The 17911-nt window shown below is 38.5% G+C and overlaps 1 protein-coding gene across 50 annotated transcripts in view; it reads right to left on the bottom strand.

Annotated features, from left to right (window-relative positions):
• Positions 1-17911, bottom strand: part of SORBS2 (sorbin and SH3 domain containing 2) — a 214648-nt gene that overhangs the window by 25852 nt on the left and 170885 nt on the right. For 27 of the 50 annotated variants that reach the window (XM_049095158.1, XM_049095161.1, XM_035700170.2 and 24 more), the window contains 7 exons: positions 16614-16663; positions 13849-14036; positions 9903-11480; positions 6842-6930; positions 5500-5546; positions 1539-1653; positions 1330-1458 (listed from right to left, as the gene is read on the bottom strand). In XM_049095158.1, coding sequence (XP_048951115.1) covers positions 1330-1458; positions 1539-1653; positions 5500-5546; positions 6842-6930; positions 9903-11480; positions 13849-14036; positions 16614-16663 — 2196 coding nt within the window. The remainder of the gene's footprint in view (positions 1-1329; positions 1459-1538; positions 1654-5499; positions 5547-6841; positions 6931-9902; positions 11481-13848; positions 14037-16613; positions 16664-17911) is intronic. The other 23 variants (XM_035700174.2, XM_035700185.2, XM_035700186.2 and 20 more) reach the window with 1 other exon arrangement.

Raw genomic sequence — 17911 nt, 5'->3', positions numbered from 1 at the left:
TCACCATTCTAGTGGCAGCAATCGTGTCAATGCCACAAAACCCAGCTTATGTTTCAACTCAAAACCACTTGCCAGAAATACAGAGGCCAAATGTGGTTACACCGCAGAAGCTCTGCAGCTGCATCCAGCAGGTGATACGGAAGTTTGGGCCACTGATTGGGCATGAGAGGTGGCACACAGTCAACACTTCAGCACAGGAGGGAGGCCTTCTTTCAGTGGCCATCAAGGTGCAAGCTTTCCTTTGGCCAAAATGCAGAGTGGTTTACAGAGCCCACTCCACACCGCCACTGCCACCGTGTAGAACACACGGGAGAAAAGTAAATCTCCCTAATCTTAAAATTGCACTGATTTTTTGGTAACACACCACTGTTGCTAGGTCCTCGCTTGAGCTATAAATTGCATTGGCAGGAGCTTCTCTCTTACTATGAAACATAAGCTGGTACGGTTCGTGGAAAGCTGTGTTGGAGCTTGGAGGGTGGCTATGGATCGGTTGATGATGCAGAACCAGGGCAAAGAAAGGAGAACGAGATGAGGTTATGCCAGGATAAGAACACTGGTATTTCCCTTCTTTGCTCCTGGCTAAGGACTTCACCGTAGGTGAGGAGGTTCTAGAACCATCCTGCACATGACTCTCTACCCTGGACTCTGTGCAGACCTGTGTTTGCCTCTAACAAATGAATGTGACCGCTTAGCAAAGAATGAAAATTGTTCACTTGATCTTTCTTCACTGTGTAAGGCTGCAAGTCCAGAAGAGCTCTTTCTGATATTATGAAGAAGAGAGACTAGAATTGCATTGGCTGCTGGTGAAATTTGGGTCAATCATGAGGCCTGGAGAAGGCTGATCAAGGGAACAGCACTGTACAAATGGCTCCTTAAAAAGGCCCTGTAGTGACAAGGACCTTCATTATTTTAGGACTATTCCTTGATGCCAAGATAAAAGTAAATGTTGGAACATCATTTCTTAAAAATTTGAATAATAAGGCAGCAGGACAACAATATTTGAGTACATGAAAGTGCTTTTCAATACTGATGTTTCCCCAAATAGAGCTCCAGGATATTCAGCCCGTGGTGCCCCTTGGAAAGGATCTGGAGCCTGCCATGCCAAGCCCGGGAGGGAAGGTCTCTCTGGGAAGCTTTGTGTCCCATAGGGGATCTCATCTGGAAGGACACAGGAGCAGTAGGGGATGGTGCCTCAGGGCGGCCTTACAGAGAGTCCTTTGTAGCACACGGGGGAGACACAAAAATGTCCAAGAGAAAGGCAACCTATTTTAGTTTTGAAAATAGATAGCCTTTCCAAATGCACCTGTTGAAGAAAACAGCCAGGGTTACCTTTCTCAGCGATAGCTCCACATTTGTGTCAGCACTGAAATTATATTTGGCCATAGCTTCTCCGATTTCTCCAGGCTGGGCTGGGGGAGGTGGTCTCGCAGGCTGTGCTTTTTCAGGAGGTATGAGTTTCTATGAAGGAAAACATTTATTTTTGATCTGTGGTGACTCTGGAAATAATGACCATGGGAGAGGAAAAGGAAAGGACTTACCTCTACATATGAGATCGGAAAAATGCCCACTCTCCCGTGGTGCTCTCCCTCATACCAATTTTGATCTATTTTCCTGAGGATGTAGACAGTATCTCCTTTCTTGAATGACAGCTCCCTGGAACAGACATGTTTCAGTAGGTTTTTTTTCCTGATGTATAGCAGTTGCTCTTAAGATCAACACTCTCACTTGATCTGCATTTGGCTGAGAAATACACTGTCAATAGTAAGTAATCTGCCGAGCCCGGTTACATAAGGATTTTCCTTGCAAACTCTTAAAATTCACTTATCACATTATAACTTCAGACGTGATTTCAAAAGAGAACACGCGTCAACATCACACTTGATATACATCAAGGGCACATTCATATGAAATTTGAAGGCGGGGCAGGCTATTGCTGTGTAATTGTTGTTGATAGTGGAGGAGTCATGAAGCTTGGAATAATGGCAGATGGGTTCTGCACTGGTTTTGTTTGTCCTGAAGCTAGTTAGCTAGTTAGCCAGATGCTTGACTTCTCTTTCTGTCTCCTTTTGATGTTCTAAAGCTTACAATAAACAAAGTAAATATTTAGCCTTAGCACAGAAGGGCCATTAGCAGAAAAATTTTTATTTATGCGTCCTTGAAGCTGGTTGTCAGGCATGTAGGTGGAATGTCTTGATATGGGATTTACTTTGTGTAAAGAAAAAGATCTTTTATTCTTCAATGGAGCACAGAGATAGACATGTTTTAAATATGAAGACATGTACAAATTGCTGTTGCTTTCTTTATGTCTTTTTTTTAAAAAAAGATGTAGTTATTTATTTTAGAGAGGGAGTGAGAGAGCACATGAGCAGGAGGGATAGGAGGCCAGAAGGAGTGGGAGAGAGAGGCAGAGAAACAGACTCCCTGCTGAGTGCAGAGTCTGATGTGTGGGGGCTCCATCCCAGGACCCTGAGATCATCAACTGATTAAGCCACCCATGCATCCCTAGATCTTTGTTTTTTAAAAAATAAAAATATTTTCGAGACACTAACTATGCTTTACCATCTGGGCTATTTCTAAGAAGAAGCTTAATTACCTGCTTCTTTCCTAAGCAGGTAAATGTGGGTATGTAATTTGAAGTTCTAAAGACTGTTAACTTATTTTGGATAATTCATGCCTACCTTCTCATGCTCACTGCATCTGTTTTTTCACGGCTTCATTATCCAGGGAATTGTGTCTGTTTGTTGTTTTGCCTCCATAATTATGTTTTGTTGGAGGACACTCATTTCCTATCTTTTCCCAAGAGCCCCACTTTCCTAGACATCTGCCTTCCTACTCCTGAATCTTCTGCATTGTTTTGTTCAGAATCTGGAGTTGGATCATGTATTTGGGGTGAATAGATAATGAAGAGACAGGTGGATATCAGAAGTGGAATATTTCTCATTGATTGGAAGCTTGAATTGGAAAAAAAAGCCACTGTTGCATATTAAAAGAATGACTGCACAATTAGACACGTGAAAATCTTCACATTGAACGCGCATTACATTTTCAGTAACCCTAAAGACAAAGGAGATTCCTAGAGCCTCACATTCAAACACAGTACTTCCCTCTTTTATGCAAGTGCCCGATGTAGAAAACAAAAAACTAAAATATTTCATGTTTACTATCCAACAACTTTATTAGCACTGAGTGTGTTTTGTTTCTGGAAAGGAGACTAGGAAGTGGAGCTTTTTGTTTTTAAATGTCGATTGGAGAAAATGAACTTTTTCTTTTACAGCTGAAAAGAGATCTTTTCCATTTCTAAAGGCTAGTATTTAAATTTTTGATGGCAAAAAAAAAAAAAATAAAAATTTTGATGGCTTCTAGGTGAAGGACAGAAACCTCACTTAACAGTTTTCAAAACTGTGTCCCTCTCATGTCAGACCTTGAGTTTCTGAACTGCATCATGGTAAGCTTGCTTCTTCCCTCCCCTAAACCTTTTGAAGGATGGCCATTGACAACCTTTAGAAATGACATTTTATCTCTTTTTCCTATTTAACAATTGAGACATTACCTTTGGTGAATTACTGAGCTGTATTTTTAGAAATGAGAGTTTTTGCATTAGGTAAAGAAAAATAGCTTTTAAAATGGATATTTAATAAAAACAGATACCTCTACCTGTCTCTTGTTTATAAGATGTTAGGCATGAAAAGCACTTACATCTAGCTATTAGTTAAAAGCACTTCCGTGACATTCAGTGCTTCTGGGTGTGTGAGCCTTTTAAAGCCACGTGAATCATCCATAACCTCGATTTTGTGTCAAATCGGGTAACTACACTGGGGGCTGCTCTCTACATTTCCTGAGAACAGCACGAGAGGAATATGATTAAGCTGCAATTGGATCAGTTTACTTATGGTATGTAGGAAACATTTTTTTTTCCCCAAAAATATGGATGGCTTCCATGGGTGATTATTTAATGGATTTCTCTGAAGGCTTACAGAATTAGATTTTGTGGGCCTAGAAAGGCAGGGGGTGGTGCAGGCAATCATTCAGAAAGGCTGTGCCATATAAAAGCCTCGAACCTTTTACTAACTCTGAGCTTTTGTAATGAGGACATGGCCTTGGAGGACGGTTGTAAGGCTTGGTGGGCACTTGGAGCAAACAAAATCCAGCGACACAATTAACACCCCAATTAACACCCTCTGCACTGCACATCATCTTTCTCTCAAAGCTTGTTTTTTATTAAGCCTTCTTAAAAAGCTGTGAGCACTGGGTGGATACCTTTCCTTTGTCATATGCTCTGTCATTCCTCCGGGTTTCATATATTTAAAAAAGCTTTTGATTGCTTGTCACGAGGAAGAAATGAAATATACATGTTCTGTATCATTATTTTGTAAAAATCGGCATGCATTGCATCCTACAAATCATTACACCGTACCCAAAGAGCAGTAATAAGGACTAGAGTGTAGTAGAGACAAAGCAGATGTTACTTATCTCATTCAACCCCCCCGCCCCCCCATAAAAAAACAAACAAACTTGTAAGCTTTTCTTCAGGATTTTTTTTTTAAACACAAGATTTAAGCCATGTTTGACATCTTAATTTCTAAAAGAGCATTCTCCTATTTAGTTCATTTCCCCATCTCAGCAGTATTACCAAATTCTAAGTGATTTTATTCTTTGTATGTCTTATGTCAGAGACAGTTTCTAGAACCATTAATTAATATAATGTGCCTTTCTACAAGTGAAATATTTTTGTTATTGGATACGTTCAGTCTAAACAACACAGGAAATTTAATGCCAATATACAATGATTTCAATATCTTGAATTCTAATTGGAAACCAAAGTTTCTTAAATCGGATCTATACACACATGGGCCATGCATAGCTGGAAGATTCCTTCCTATTTAAGCCTCCTTATGTGCTCAGTATTGGCTTTTCTTAACCACATGCCCATTTGATGAACAAGTTCCTAAGGACAGAAGGTTAAAAAAAAAAACCTGCAACATAGAAGTATGAAAACACCAACATCGAAAGACCACAGGAGAGTTTTTTGCTCAGAATCTCGAAGCTTTGAGTGTTAAGCCATGGAAATTTGACTATAGGAATCTTTGGACACAGTTCTATCCTTCTACCCTCCAAATTATCCTAGCTGTAGTTAAATAAATAAATGTTATCAAATTCTCCCTGTTACTGTTAATTACTCCCTACACTTTACTTTTCATTCTTGACACAAAAATTCTAGAAACAAATATGCTTAGTTTCATTTTGTTTTTCCTATCCTTTTGAACTCACGGTGCTCTAACATGTTTAGTGTCATTTAAAACTCAATGTTTCTCAACTACAAATGAAAATAAAATGAACCCTCTCCCAATTAATTGTGAGGGAACCACTAGTTATAGTCGATCGCCGAATTGGGACTTAGACCTTATTTGTAATACATGTCATTGCTATAGTTACATCTTAAATATTACTGAAGTTTTTAAAGCCACCCTACATCATATAATGAACACTTATCTTACTTACTTAGATGTCTGAGCTTTAAAATCATAAACAGCTTTTGCAGGCAATTTCTGAAAGGGAAGGTAAACAATTAGCACTAACTTACAATTTGGATTTTTTACAAGAAAGCAATTTCATGTGAATTAAAGGGAAGTGAAAGCACAAGGAATGCTTAAACATATATAATGTAAGTCTTTTCTGCAATTTATAAATCAATTAGTCCTTCATTTAGGTATGTAAACTAGTAGATGACTTTTTCGTCATAACTACCGAATATCATATTTCCTCCTAGAAACTAAGGAAGATGAATGCTGTAATAGGGTTCTGTCCCAGGTATATATCTTTCCTGGGATAACTGCAGAGTGTCAGTTGCTTTAAGTCCTATATATTGACACAACTCCTTCACGATCATAATAAAATGGCTGGGAAGAGTCAGGGTGGAAGCTATCATCCCTTTTGCTAGATAATTATCCACCTAGTAGCAAAGAAATCCTAGCCCAGTTATCACTGGGAAGCTAGTGAGTGACCCAAAGCACAGGCTTGGTCATCTTGCATTGCCTGGAGGGCTCAGGAATTCCTTAGCACACGGGAAGCCAGCTGCTCACCCCTTTTAGTTCTGGTAAGATGAGATACACTCTCACCTTGGATCAGCCTGTACCCCACAGCTAGCCACTCCAGCATTTCCTTCTCCACTTCCCAGTAATCCCCTCACCCCACTCTCTTTCCCTGTGAGTCTGTGAACTTTAGGCAAACTGGAACATTCCTGACTTCTCTGAGGGTCCCACAGGTACCAGACTATAGGAGACACCTGTACTGATTCTCCTGGAATGGCTGCCAGTCTCAGACTGGCTTTTAGTTGCCACCAGATGACTCCAAGGTAGCCTGAACCAGAGCTCCGGCCCTGGCTTGGAGCTGTGGACACAGAGCTAGTTGGTAGGTGGTTCCTAGGAGGAGTGATTTTTCAGGGCTGTTCTCCAACAGAAGCAGGCCAGCCAAAATTATATATGTCATATCTATATTGATTTGCAACACAGATGACCTAGCCGCCCCCCGCCTCCCCCCAGCAGGCAAGTTTGTACAGGGAGATCTTCCTCAACGAGGCAGCCCAAGCTCACCACTCTCACACAGTTAATTCATGGATGTCAGGTCAAGACTCGGAGGGGCCTGGCTGCTCAAGCTGGGCTGCCTTTGGGGGAGATCTGTAGTGAGGGTCGTGGTGCATACTGCTTGGAGTCCTTTGTTTCTCTCCTGTCATTTTTATGTTCTTAATCTAGGTTCTTTACTGGTTTTGGACATAACTTCAGGTGACAGGTGCTTGACCAAATACACTGCAGAGAAGAGACTCAAGTAGCACTAAACAAACTACCTCTTTTTCTGGAGTTCCTCTTCTGTCCCGAGGTACACTTCTCCCCAGGTCACTCATGGTGGATGCGTAACTTCTAGGGGACTCGTGGTCTATGGGGAGAGGACGGGGTCAGAGTGAGTACCTGCTGAATTAAAAGCTGACCCTTTTAGCCATTTTTCCCTGGTGGCAACTATTTCCTCCTTCAGACTTAGAGAGATAACACAGTGGAAGACATGGGCATAAAACTCATCGGTAATTATAAAGTTGGGATAGAAGACACAAAACCAAAGCATTTCAAAAAAGGTAAAAAATAATCCGGGGTGGCAGAAGCATTATAATCACAAATATAATTGTTACATTGTTGAGGAAGCTATGCTGTAGCACCCGGTGTAGACAATTTATAGTCACAGGTATTTCTCATCTCAAAGATTGAATACTTTCTAATCCTCCAACTTATCATGACCTTTATAGGCTCCACAGAAGATGGACAATTTGAAAATAGCAACAATTTACAAAAACTAAAACATTTTGTGGAACAATTTAAGAATGCAGTAATGAAAAAGAAAAATAAAGAATGTATGATGATGGACGAACTATGGTTGTGTCTATTCCCTGTCCCCATCCCTGCACCCCAATCGTTAAATATTCATTGAGTCTGATATGATGTCATCTGAAGACTTAAAAGGCCGCCTTTATCTTCCCTTTTGCTCAACTACCTTATCAGAAAGTATATATTTATTCCAAGAAACAAAGAAATAAAAATTCTCTAAACAGAAAGTATCATATTGGTTGCCAAACTGCTCATGAAATACTGAATTGCTTTTGTTCACCTTAAAACAAAGTATAGATAATTACATTACAAAATTATGATTACAGCTATTTCTTAATGGTCTCATACTCTATAGATTTATATGTGGAAATGTAACTAGAGGCTAAAAGTGTCCTAGTAATCTCTTATAGAATTTTACTGGTGTAAGTGGTCAAAATTAGTAAATTCTTTCTCTTAGCCTTTAACAATTTAGTTATACTGGTTAACAGAAGTATTAAAAATAAAACAAATACAGCTATAAAGGAGTTAAGAATGGCAATTCATAAAAAGAAAATATTGTTTAAAGATTTTACTCCTTTGACTATAAGGAAGAATTGTCTACTTCACAGCAGGTGGGGGTATCAGTTATGTGACATATAAGGATAAAAGTCTAACTCTGTGAATTTCAAAGTCTTTAGACTTAATAAGACAGCATCAGCATGGCCACAAACATTTCAGGTAAAACTTAATCAGTTATTTTCAAGAAAGATAGAGGATTATACGCTATATATTTTCTGTTTTAAATTCATATACTTATATGATCATAGGGCTCTCATACTGATCATTAAAATGTAAATCAGTTTTACTAATCCTTGGAATATAAACTATTTTTCAAGTGGGCTAAACAAATTTGGAAAGTAAATATTTTATTTAATTGAAATGCATTTCAAAGCCCCCTTAAATCATGTTTCAATAATATACTATAACTGTGCATAACATTTAGAGGTGATTATTGATCTGCTTAATTGAATAACTGGAATTGTCCAATATTGAAAAACTAGAAAAGGTAGCTAGGTTACTAAAAACTTAAGTTATGACATGTCTCAATCAGTGAAAATTTCAGATTGTAGGCATTGATTTAAAAAATTCTAAATTTATTATTTTTGCAGCATGTGGTGGTAGTATAAATAAAAGCAAAGATAAATACTAATAAAATAAGCGAATTGTGCAACGGCAGATAATGACTGAGCCACATACAATACATGCATGGGAAATTTTAATTTTTTTTTTTTGGCTTATAGAGATGATATTTTGGCCTATAGAGACAAATTCTGAATTACTAGGAGTTTGAATCTCTTTTCTCCTACCTACTCCCTAAATGACTTTGGTCAAATCTCTTGTCCTCCCTGGGTCTTGATTGTAAAACAGTGCTTATAATAACACCTTTCACCCAGGTTCAGGCCAGTGCTAATGAGACAATGTGTGCTAAGCACTTTGCCGTGTCCCGTGCATAGAAGACTGTTGATAATCCAAATGTCAGCATGGAATATTCTTTCCAGCTTCTTAAAATTTATATAGTAAACAGATGTACTTAAGAATTGTTAAAAAGAATTGTATGAGAATGTCAACACATCCTTAAAAAAAAACTCAAAAAATGTCCTCTGCATTTGAAGTCCTATTTGCCCTTATGTTGCCACTGCAAGGTGATAAACCATCTATGAAAATGGGCTTGGGAGTCACGTTGAGTCCAGCGCCTCAGGGAATGTTGAACCTACATGGTCTAATTCAAATGTTGCTATAGGATTCTTTCAGTGGAAATAGATAATAAATAAATAAAGCAATGGAAAGGCAGAGAAAATGAAACACACTGAGTGATGGAGATGAGATTTCTGTGTATATAGCTTAAAGATACGTTCACAAAAATTTTATTCCATCATGTCCTTTAAATGAATTTAAACAAATCCTATTCTTTTTTCATTTTCCACCAATTACTACATTATACACTTCAGTTTTGCTTCCTGAGTGTTTTAATGCAGTATCTTTATATTGGATGTAAGCAAATGATTTATTGAGTGAATATAACTTTATAATGTTAATATAAAAACAAGGGAAAAACTATTTGTTAAATTACTCATTTTGATTCATTTTACAACAACAAAAAAAGAGTTGTCAGTCTCTTAAGGATACTGATACTCAATCATGGTCTCTGTCTCGAAATCCTTTTAAATGGTTAAAATGAGTTTAATTTGTGTTCTTGATGTAAGTTGTGCCAGCCCTAACATTCAGCTACAAGATGGTTTTGCCTTTTGATTTTGAATGAGCAAATTTTTGTGAATTGGTGGTCACTTTAAGCCACACATCGAGTCTGAATATCACATGGGCAAATGAGACTATTCAGTGAGACATGTTTGCACAACAAGCATTTGCTTCAAAACACATGACGATGCCAAGTGGTCTTACAGTGTAGGAATGATGAGATGTAGGGATGGAAAGTGAAAGAGCTGGATGGTGGGTGTCTGAACCACAAGGAAAAAGAAAGAAAAGTTCATCCACCTTGGAGACTCTGCACACTCTCATGGTCTTGGTGGTGGTAGTTGGAGGCGGTGTCCACATCTGGGAAAGAGGCACTGTGAGGCATTCTCCCACAGTCGTTCTGGTACAATGGACAATGAATAGCACCATCTGGAGGCAGTGGGTGGAAAGGCTGGTGCATGGGGCTCCTTTTTAGAGCTTTGAGTGATGAGTTCCTCTCTGGAATATCTGGCAGCAGTTCACTGATAAGACGGTGCAGTATACTGTTGTCTGGTAAACTTCCCCTTCTCTTTTCAGCTTTAATTTGGTCACAGATGTCTTTAAGGGCAGAGTCTAGGGCCTCAAACACGGATGCTTTACATTTTGCCTTCTCAGTCTGTTTTTTGGGGGTCGAATTTTTTTTCCTGCGGAAAGGCACGGGACTGACTAGAAATGCAAGTTTAGAAAGGCCAGGGTCCATTTCCTGTCTCCTGGGCTCTTCAGAGTTTTCATGTTTGGCTCTTTCATGTTTTAGCATTGTGGTAAATCGAGTGTAGGAGGCAGGGCATCTGCCTTTGCAGGAGCTGATGAGGTGCCGGTGATGGTGGTGGTGATGGTGGTGGTGATGGTGGCTGGATCCATAAAAACTTTCCGAGGATGTGAAAGAAAAGTGATCAAAATCACTCTCACTGCAAAAGGATGATCCTTCCACGTGAATGTAATCACTGTGGTCGGACACAACTCCGTCTTGGTCACTATCAGAAAACTCCATATGAGTTCTCGGTTGCTCATCACTGGTGACTTCAATATGAATTGGCACGACGGTTTTAGGTTTGTAGCTTCGTTGTACATGAGAAGGGTGTCTACTTTGACTTTCTTCCTCCAGCAAAGACTCAATGGAGAATCGCCTTTTGGGACACAAACCATTTTGTGGAGGTTCTAGGGTTATGGGAGACAACATCTCATCTCCTAAATTGGGCATGGACTTTGACTTTTGAATCAACTTTTCAAATTCTGAAATGCGGGTCGGGACCATGTCCCTGGGCACCTCCTCAGTGGAAGACTGGCTCCATCCATGGAGCAGGCCCTTGTGTTGCTGCTCCTTTTCATACTGCATTATTCTCGACTTTACAGAGCAAATTACCTCTGAATTCATCAAATCCTTGCGGTTAATGCGGTGCATTTTCTTGTACATTTTTAGGAACCCTGGAGCGTCATGGGCTGACCTGTGCCGGAGCCTTGATCTGCCATTACTGCGACCCTCCTGGATGTAGGACGAAGCCCATGTTATGGGGCAGCTCTCTTTGGAATCCTCTTCACATAACAGAGAACCCATACTTTCTGACTTGGTTTTTGGGTCAGGGAAGCTATCACAGTCATCATTGAGGAGATCATCGCAACTACGGGATTTGATTTTGGGGGAGACAGTTTCTTCAGTGCTGCTCCAGATCTCTGCATTTTGTCGGGCCATTTGCCAGCCATTCTTGAAAGTAATGGCCCTCTGGGAGTCACGAGGGACATCCAAATGCTGTCTGTAAGTGTTACAGTAATCTAACTCATTGGAGGGGTTGCCGTTGAGCCCTGAGTAACCATAAAGGGATGGACATATATCATCCCCACCTTTTAATCCAGGGCAGCGTGGTGGAAGAGAGACATTTGGAGAAGTTAAAAGGTTCACAAAGAGGAGAGCATGTCATTTAGCATCAGACAGCACAGCAAAGAGAAAGCAGTTAGCGTGGTTTGGTCTAGACACTGATTGTTATACATGCAGCTTCAACTTTAGAGAAAGGAAGCCTAATTCTAAAGCCAGGTAATACTTTTTCAATGAAGGGAGCTTTGCAGATTTTAGAGTTAACAAAACCACATATAAGAAGTAATTAGCGTAGCTAATAGACCTATTTTTATTGTGTTCACACATCTTTCGGCAAACGTGGTATGCCAAAAGCACTATTAATTGTACCTTGAAAGTTAATAGCATGACCTGGTGGTAACCGAAAGGTTTAACAATTAAGGCCAAAAGTGAGATAGAATTAATCAACCTAACAGGGTCAGGATTTGAGTCTCATTTGGTTTAAAATGATAAAGAGGTAAAGAGTAATTTATAAATTTGCATTTAAATACCACTCCCATAACTGTATCAAATAATTTTTCATGGGCATTAGTCAGAAAAAGCAGTGACACAAAGTACTTTCCAAAATCGCAAAACCAAGATGCTGTGAACTACTGCCGCTACTATTTTTCCGAGAAAAAAAAAACAAAAAACTAAGAGCCTCTTTACCTAAATGAATTTACCTTTTTAATTGCTCCATTTTCAACCTTTTACGAGGCAGGTTCTCATAAGGATAACTGGATATAATATAAAACATGCATCAGAGATAAATCCATCTTGCTTTTCTCTGGGGAGGTTGTTTTTTTAAAATGTTTTGTAATTTGAGAATAGAGAGCTAAAACTGACCTAAATTTGGAATATGTTTGGAAACACTCTTCTCTTTTGCTCCGCTAGGTGAGCTAATAAATGGAAGGCCAAAGTACATCTAAATGGGAAATTTCCTTCTTAGGAGGAAACCTAATGAAAGAAAATACCAGTATTGATAGTTCCTGCCTTACAATCTTACCCACATTTTTCAAAAGTAGATAAGCACATGAGGTAGATATGTAATATTTGGGACATAAAGTTGACTTAACACTCCCCAGGATAAAAGCATTCATCTAAATGAATCAGAATCATTTTGGTTTTTGGGTGCTATCCAAGCATAATAAATCAATGGTATTTCATGACTTATTATCTTAAGGTATTCATTTGCATAAATGAGTAGAATGTGATAAAAGTATCTCTGTCAATATGACGAAAGGTGTCATAAAAGGGGCTCACTCCTTCTGAACCTTCTAGGTAGTATATACCATTGACTGGGCTGTGGAAAGCGACCAGGGCCTGCCTCCCTTCTATCCTGGAGTCCACTCATCCTCACCTGCCTGTCTTCTGCACACATACCAGCTACCGCTTAGCTTTAATTATCACATGGCAACCCTTGTAGCACTTAGGTTAATACGTGTAGCTGACTCTGTGTTATATTATGGACACGTCTGTTAGAGCTCAGCTACTTCACACACTTCAAATTCCTTCTGTGTTCTCTTTCAACCCCAGGAGACTGGGGGCGGCTGTGGGGCCCCATAAGCGTATAGCCCTGGGTATCTGTGGATGCTGGTTCAAGCCTCAGCCTCCATCTTAGGAATATTCTGGTCAGCATGGCAATAATGCTCTAAGCAGTCTTTCAACGACCCTGCTCTCTCTCAACAGAACTTGCTGAATTTCCAACGAGGAGGCAGGTCATACGGGAAAATGGCGTGATGATACCTAAATTTCTTAAGTATGACTTGAAACCAGTTAGTTCTTCCTAGTGGAATGATCTGAATCAAACACCATGTTCCATGCAGAACATGGATATTCTAGCATCTATATGATTGTTCAAAATATAGAACTGGTGACTAAACCACAACTTCAGTAGGTTAGACACATTTTTATCTAGAACAAAGCAATTAAAAAAAAATCAAAGTGTTTTAGGCAATAGTGTTCTTTGTTGCTACTTCTAATTCCTGTTCTAGAAACGTGATTAGCTTTACTAGTTGTAGTGAGATTAGAATATTTTTTGACAGTATGCAAACATTTATACATGTGATCTTTTAAAAGCCTGACAATAAGTTAGATACTTTGAATTTGTCCAAGCAAACCCCAAAAATGATATATTTGGAAGAAAAAAACATGAATATACCAGATGATAGAGTCCGTGGAGCCCCTCAAGTGGCTCACCAGTCTGACCTAGTCTGTGTGAGAAAAGATGGTTAATTGTTTTGAAGTGATGTTGTAGTCAAGATGCTGTGTTTAAATGCTAGCTGTCTCTGGATGGTTATCCTGGACCAGCTCTCCCAGAGTCCCTCAGTTTAAAATTAAGCTAGTAAACTGCTTACATGTCAATCTATTATTGCTCACCTTTTGCTCTTGAGGGGGAAGAAGGAGAGGAACTGATGATATAAGACTTTGTCAGGGTGGTGCTTGGTCCTGGGAGGTCCGCTCCACCTGGGCTAGTCCTGCTCGCACTGGGATCCACGCCCCGGGGCGGCCCCACTGCAGGCTCGCTCTTCCTCCTTTTCCTAAAGTCACTGGCCATGCTCGCAGAACTAAAAGAAGGAATCAGCTTCAGTTAGGCTGATGTTGGAGGAGGTTCACCTGTGAATCAGGACGACTGGTGCAATGGGCTAGTGATCACGGCACAACTCTTACCCTCTATTCCCCCAAACTATAGTTTGAAGAATTCAGCCCTTGATATTAAACATGATTTCTTTATAATCATCTCTTTAAAAAAATTCACAGACAGTACGATTTTTAAGAGAAGTTTTAGGTTTACAGAAAAATTGATTGGAAAATAGAGTTCCCACATACTCCCTTTCCTGGTGCAGTTTCTCCTATGGTGACATCTTTTATTACTGTGATACATTTATTAGTTGATGAACCATCTGGACTCATTATTATTAAATGTAATTAAAGTCCATCATTTATATTAAGGCTGTTTTCTGCCTTAATCTCCATGTCTTTTGATGGTGTGATAGCTCATTTCTTTTTATTGCTAAGTACTATTCCATCATATGGATGCACCAGTTTGTTTATCAATTCACCTACTGAAAGGCAGCCTGGTTGCTTCAAGTTCTGGAAGCTATAAATAAAGCTGCTATAAACGTCCATGGGCAGTGTTTTGGTGTGGGTACAGGTTTATTTATTTACTTTTAAAAAGATTTTATTTATCTGAGATAGAGCAAGAGAGAGATCAAGCATGAGCTGGTGGGAGGGGCAGAGGGAGAGGAAGAAGCAGACTCCCCCTGAGCAGGGAGTCTGGCTCTGACTCCGGGCTGGATCCCAGGACCCCGACATCATGACCTTAGTTGAAGGCAGACGCTTAACCTACTGAGCTACCCAGGCACCCCTGGATAGAAGTTTATAATCCATGTTTTCAAGTAAAAATTCTCCTTTTAGTGTAATATGTTATGACTGACAATTCAGTGTTGTGATTTGTGTCACATATCTTTTCTCTAGAAAGAAGAGTCCCAACAATGTGTCTATATCCAGAGAAGGCATGCCACAGTGGAAGAAAAGACTCCAAAAAGGAAGACTTCTGGTGAGACAAATTTCTCTTACTTCAAGGTTTCCCTATGGCTTTCCTACTACTCTGAGCTGAAAACCTTACACTGGAATTCTAACATTTTCTTATTTAAATAATGAATGACTAATAATTTGGCCAGCAAGCAAGCTATTAAAGGGGACTTTCACCCAGTTGTATGAAATGGCATCAACAATCTACAATGGCAGTAGTTTTTATCACGTTCTGGGTCTGAATACAGTATCATTTAAGACAAACACCAGGGGACGGGAGATACACACTACCCACTATGCCGTCTGTCAAATCATCACATAAAATTACATCAACAACAGCAGTTAAGAGCACCACCAGCTCCCATGAGTCAACAATACGCGATTTGCTTTGCTGACATTATTGTCTGGTGTAGCCTGCACAGCAAGCCTGTGAGGTGTGCATGCTTATCCCTATTTCATAAACGAGTGAATGGAACACACACATTGCAAATAGAGAGATGGGGCCAGACCTCAGAATTTGTCTGTGTTCTTCTAAAGAGGATGTCCTTCTTCTCCTAGACCTGTTTCTGCTGTCCCTAATCATGTCATAAGAGGGTCTGTGTATCTTTATAGCAGTCTTCAGGTCAGATTAGAACTCTAAAATTCAAACATTTTAGGAGCATAGATAGATGTAAAAGATATAAAAGGAGGACTTGGAGCTTTTTTCTTAGTAACATTGATGCCATTGGATGGCACTCATGAAACCCAATTTGCAAAGGAACCAACTTACAAAGTTTTTGACTTATGTTGATAAAAATCTATAGAAGAGCAGATTAATGTTATATCAACATTTGTTGTCGAGGGCACAATATGGCTGAGAGTTTGTATTATTCCCTATTGCTATTGAACCGTGTCCAAATTTCTACAATGCTATAAAGTAAGTGTGATATTTAAAGTCCACCAACAGAAGTTACCTCGGCAGACTCCTCGGAAGGTTAGGGCTAGAGGTTACAGGTTATTCTGGTTCAATTCTAGTTTGTTTCTGCTCCTTGCGAACTGTGTGAACTTGGTAAGTGATGTGGCCTATGTTTCATTTATGCAGAGATAAAGTGGGGAAGATAGTATTTAACTCATTGTGGTGTCTTAAGGATTAAATATATTTAGGTACCTAGAATGTCTGGTACATAGGAAGCCCTTGTTTATTGGCAGTAACAATGTTTCTGATTTGTGTATAATAAACAAATATATGTAGAATATAATTTAGAAATTTTCTAGTAATTTACAATATTTTTCAAATATACTATCATACGTATCATCTAACAATATTGCAAATTGGATTTTATAATTCCCATTTAAAGAAAAGAAAATTGGGTTTAGAGGAGACAGAGAAGGGAAGAATCTCTTGGCAAAGGAATCCAGAATTATTTCACTAAATTTTCATAAATTTTTGAATATGAGCATGGAAAATGATGCAAAAACAAAATAAAACAACTTCATAAAGTATGGTGCTCCAAATAATAACGCGTGATAACATAACCCTCATTATTATTACTTCACTGAGTAGTATTCCTATTGAAAAAGAAACCACTGGTATAGAATATTCTGGTTGTATAATGTAATGACGTTCTTACCTAGTGGGTCTTTCCAGGCTTCTGTCTAAAGAGGACTGATACAAGGAGGCCTGTTAATAGAAAAATATTTCCATGAAAATTTTTACCAGGAAAAAATTTCATTTGTCCATGAACATTAAATTAGGTATCCTAAAAAGAATATTATAAAAACTGACATTAAAAATACCATTTGTTTTGATCATAAAATGTCTTTCAAAGAGAAATTATGTAACCTGATTTCTATTTTCTTCCTATCTACTTTCTTTTTTGATATACCACAATGTATTTCTCTGTGTAACTCAAATTATCTACAGCCCAAACATTGCCTGTAGGAGAAAAGAAAAGTTAACCACTCCTTCACTTAGGAAATAGACTGTAAATAGAAATTTTCTGCATAAAGGAATAGTTTGATGTTTAAAAAAATATTTGTGGTCATCATTCAGTCCTTATACAATAGAAACCTTTTTAATAATTTTTTGTCTTGTTGCCAGGTGTTATCTTTAAAATATAACATTTAGGGTGAACTTGAGATCTTTCCTCTGTCAACACAGCCATGGCATTTTAATAATACCATGGAATTTGGTTTGAAATTAAACTAAATTGCCTGGTGCTTAAATCAGGTAAAGATTGGCATATTTCAAAATATTTTAAGTTCAGGGTTGGTTTAAAATACACGATTAATGAACCAAAATGTAACCTTTTCTTTAAAAAGTGGATTTTTAACATTTTTGTGAGAAAATCAACTCTCAGTTGTTCATGGTTGTAGGAATAAAGGAAAATAGAAAATACAAATTGATATATAATTCCAAATGCCTGTTGTACACACCACTTTCATACTCTTTCATTCTGAAGGGTACAATGAAACAGATATTAGGCAAAAATATTAGATATGAGTTTTTCACTCCCCATGACAATTGCCTGGAATAATTGCTGAAATATCTAAGGCAAGAGAGAGCTCTTGACACTGAAAGATGAGTGAAAGTAGCTGTGGTGTGATGACTAGAATGTATAGGAAAATGTATATAAGTATATATGTCTAAGATTATTTATATATGTATATAGTCTTGGTTTGGGCCATATTAGATGATTAGTTATTTGTCAAAAACTTTGGTCTGATGAAGAACTGAAATTCTAGTTTAAAAATGTCCTTCCATATGAAATTTTAAAAAGTCAGCTGAAAAAGCAGGATTTGACAGATTTTATCTTAAATTCCTATCACATTGAAATACTTTACCAGAGTTTTAAAAACCTAATACTTAGTGGAAATTAAACCACACTTTAAAAACTATTTCGATGACTTTATTTTCTACTTCTAAATT

Source organism: Canis lupus, chromosome 16 (genome assembly GCF_003254725.2).
Source record: "Canis lupus dingo isolate Sandy chromosome 16, ASM325472v2, whole genome shotgun sequence".
Lineage (NCBI taxonomy): Eukaryota > Metazoa > Chordata > Mammalia > Carnivora > Canidae > Canis > Canis lupus.
This window is presented reverse-complemented; position numbering and strand designations above follow the sequence as displayed.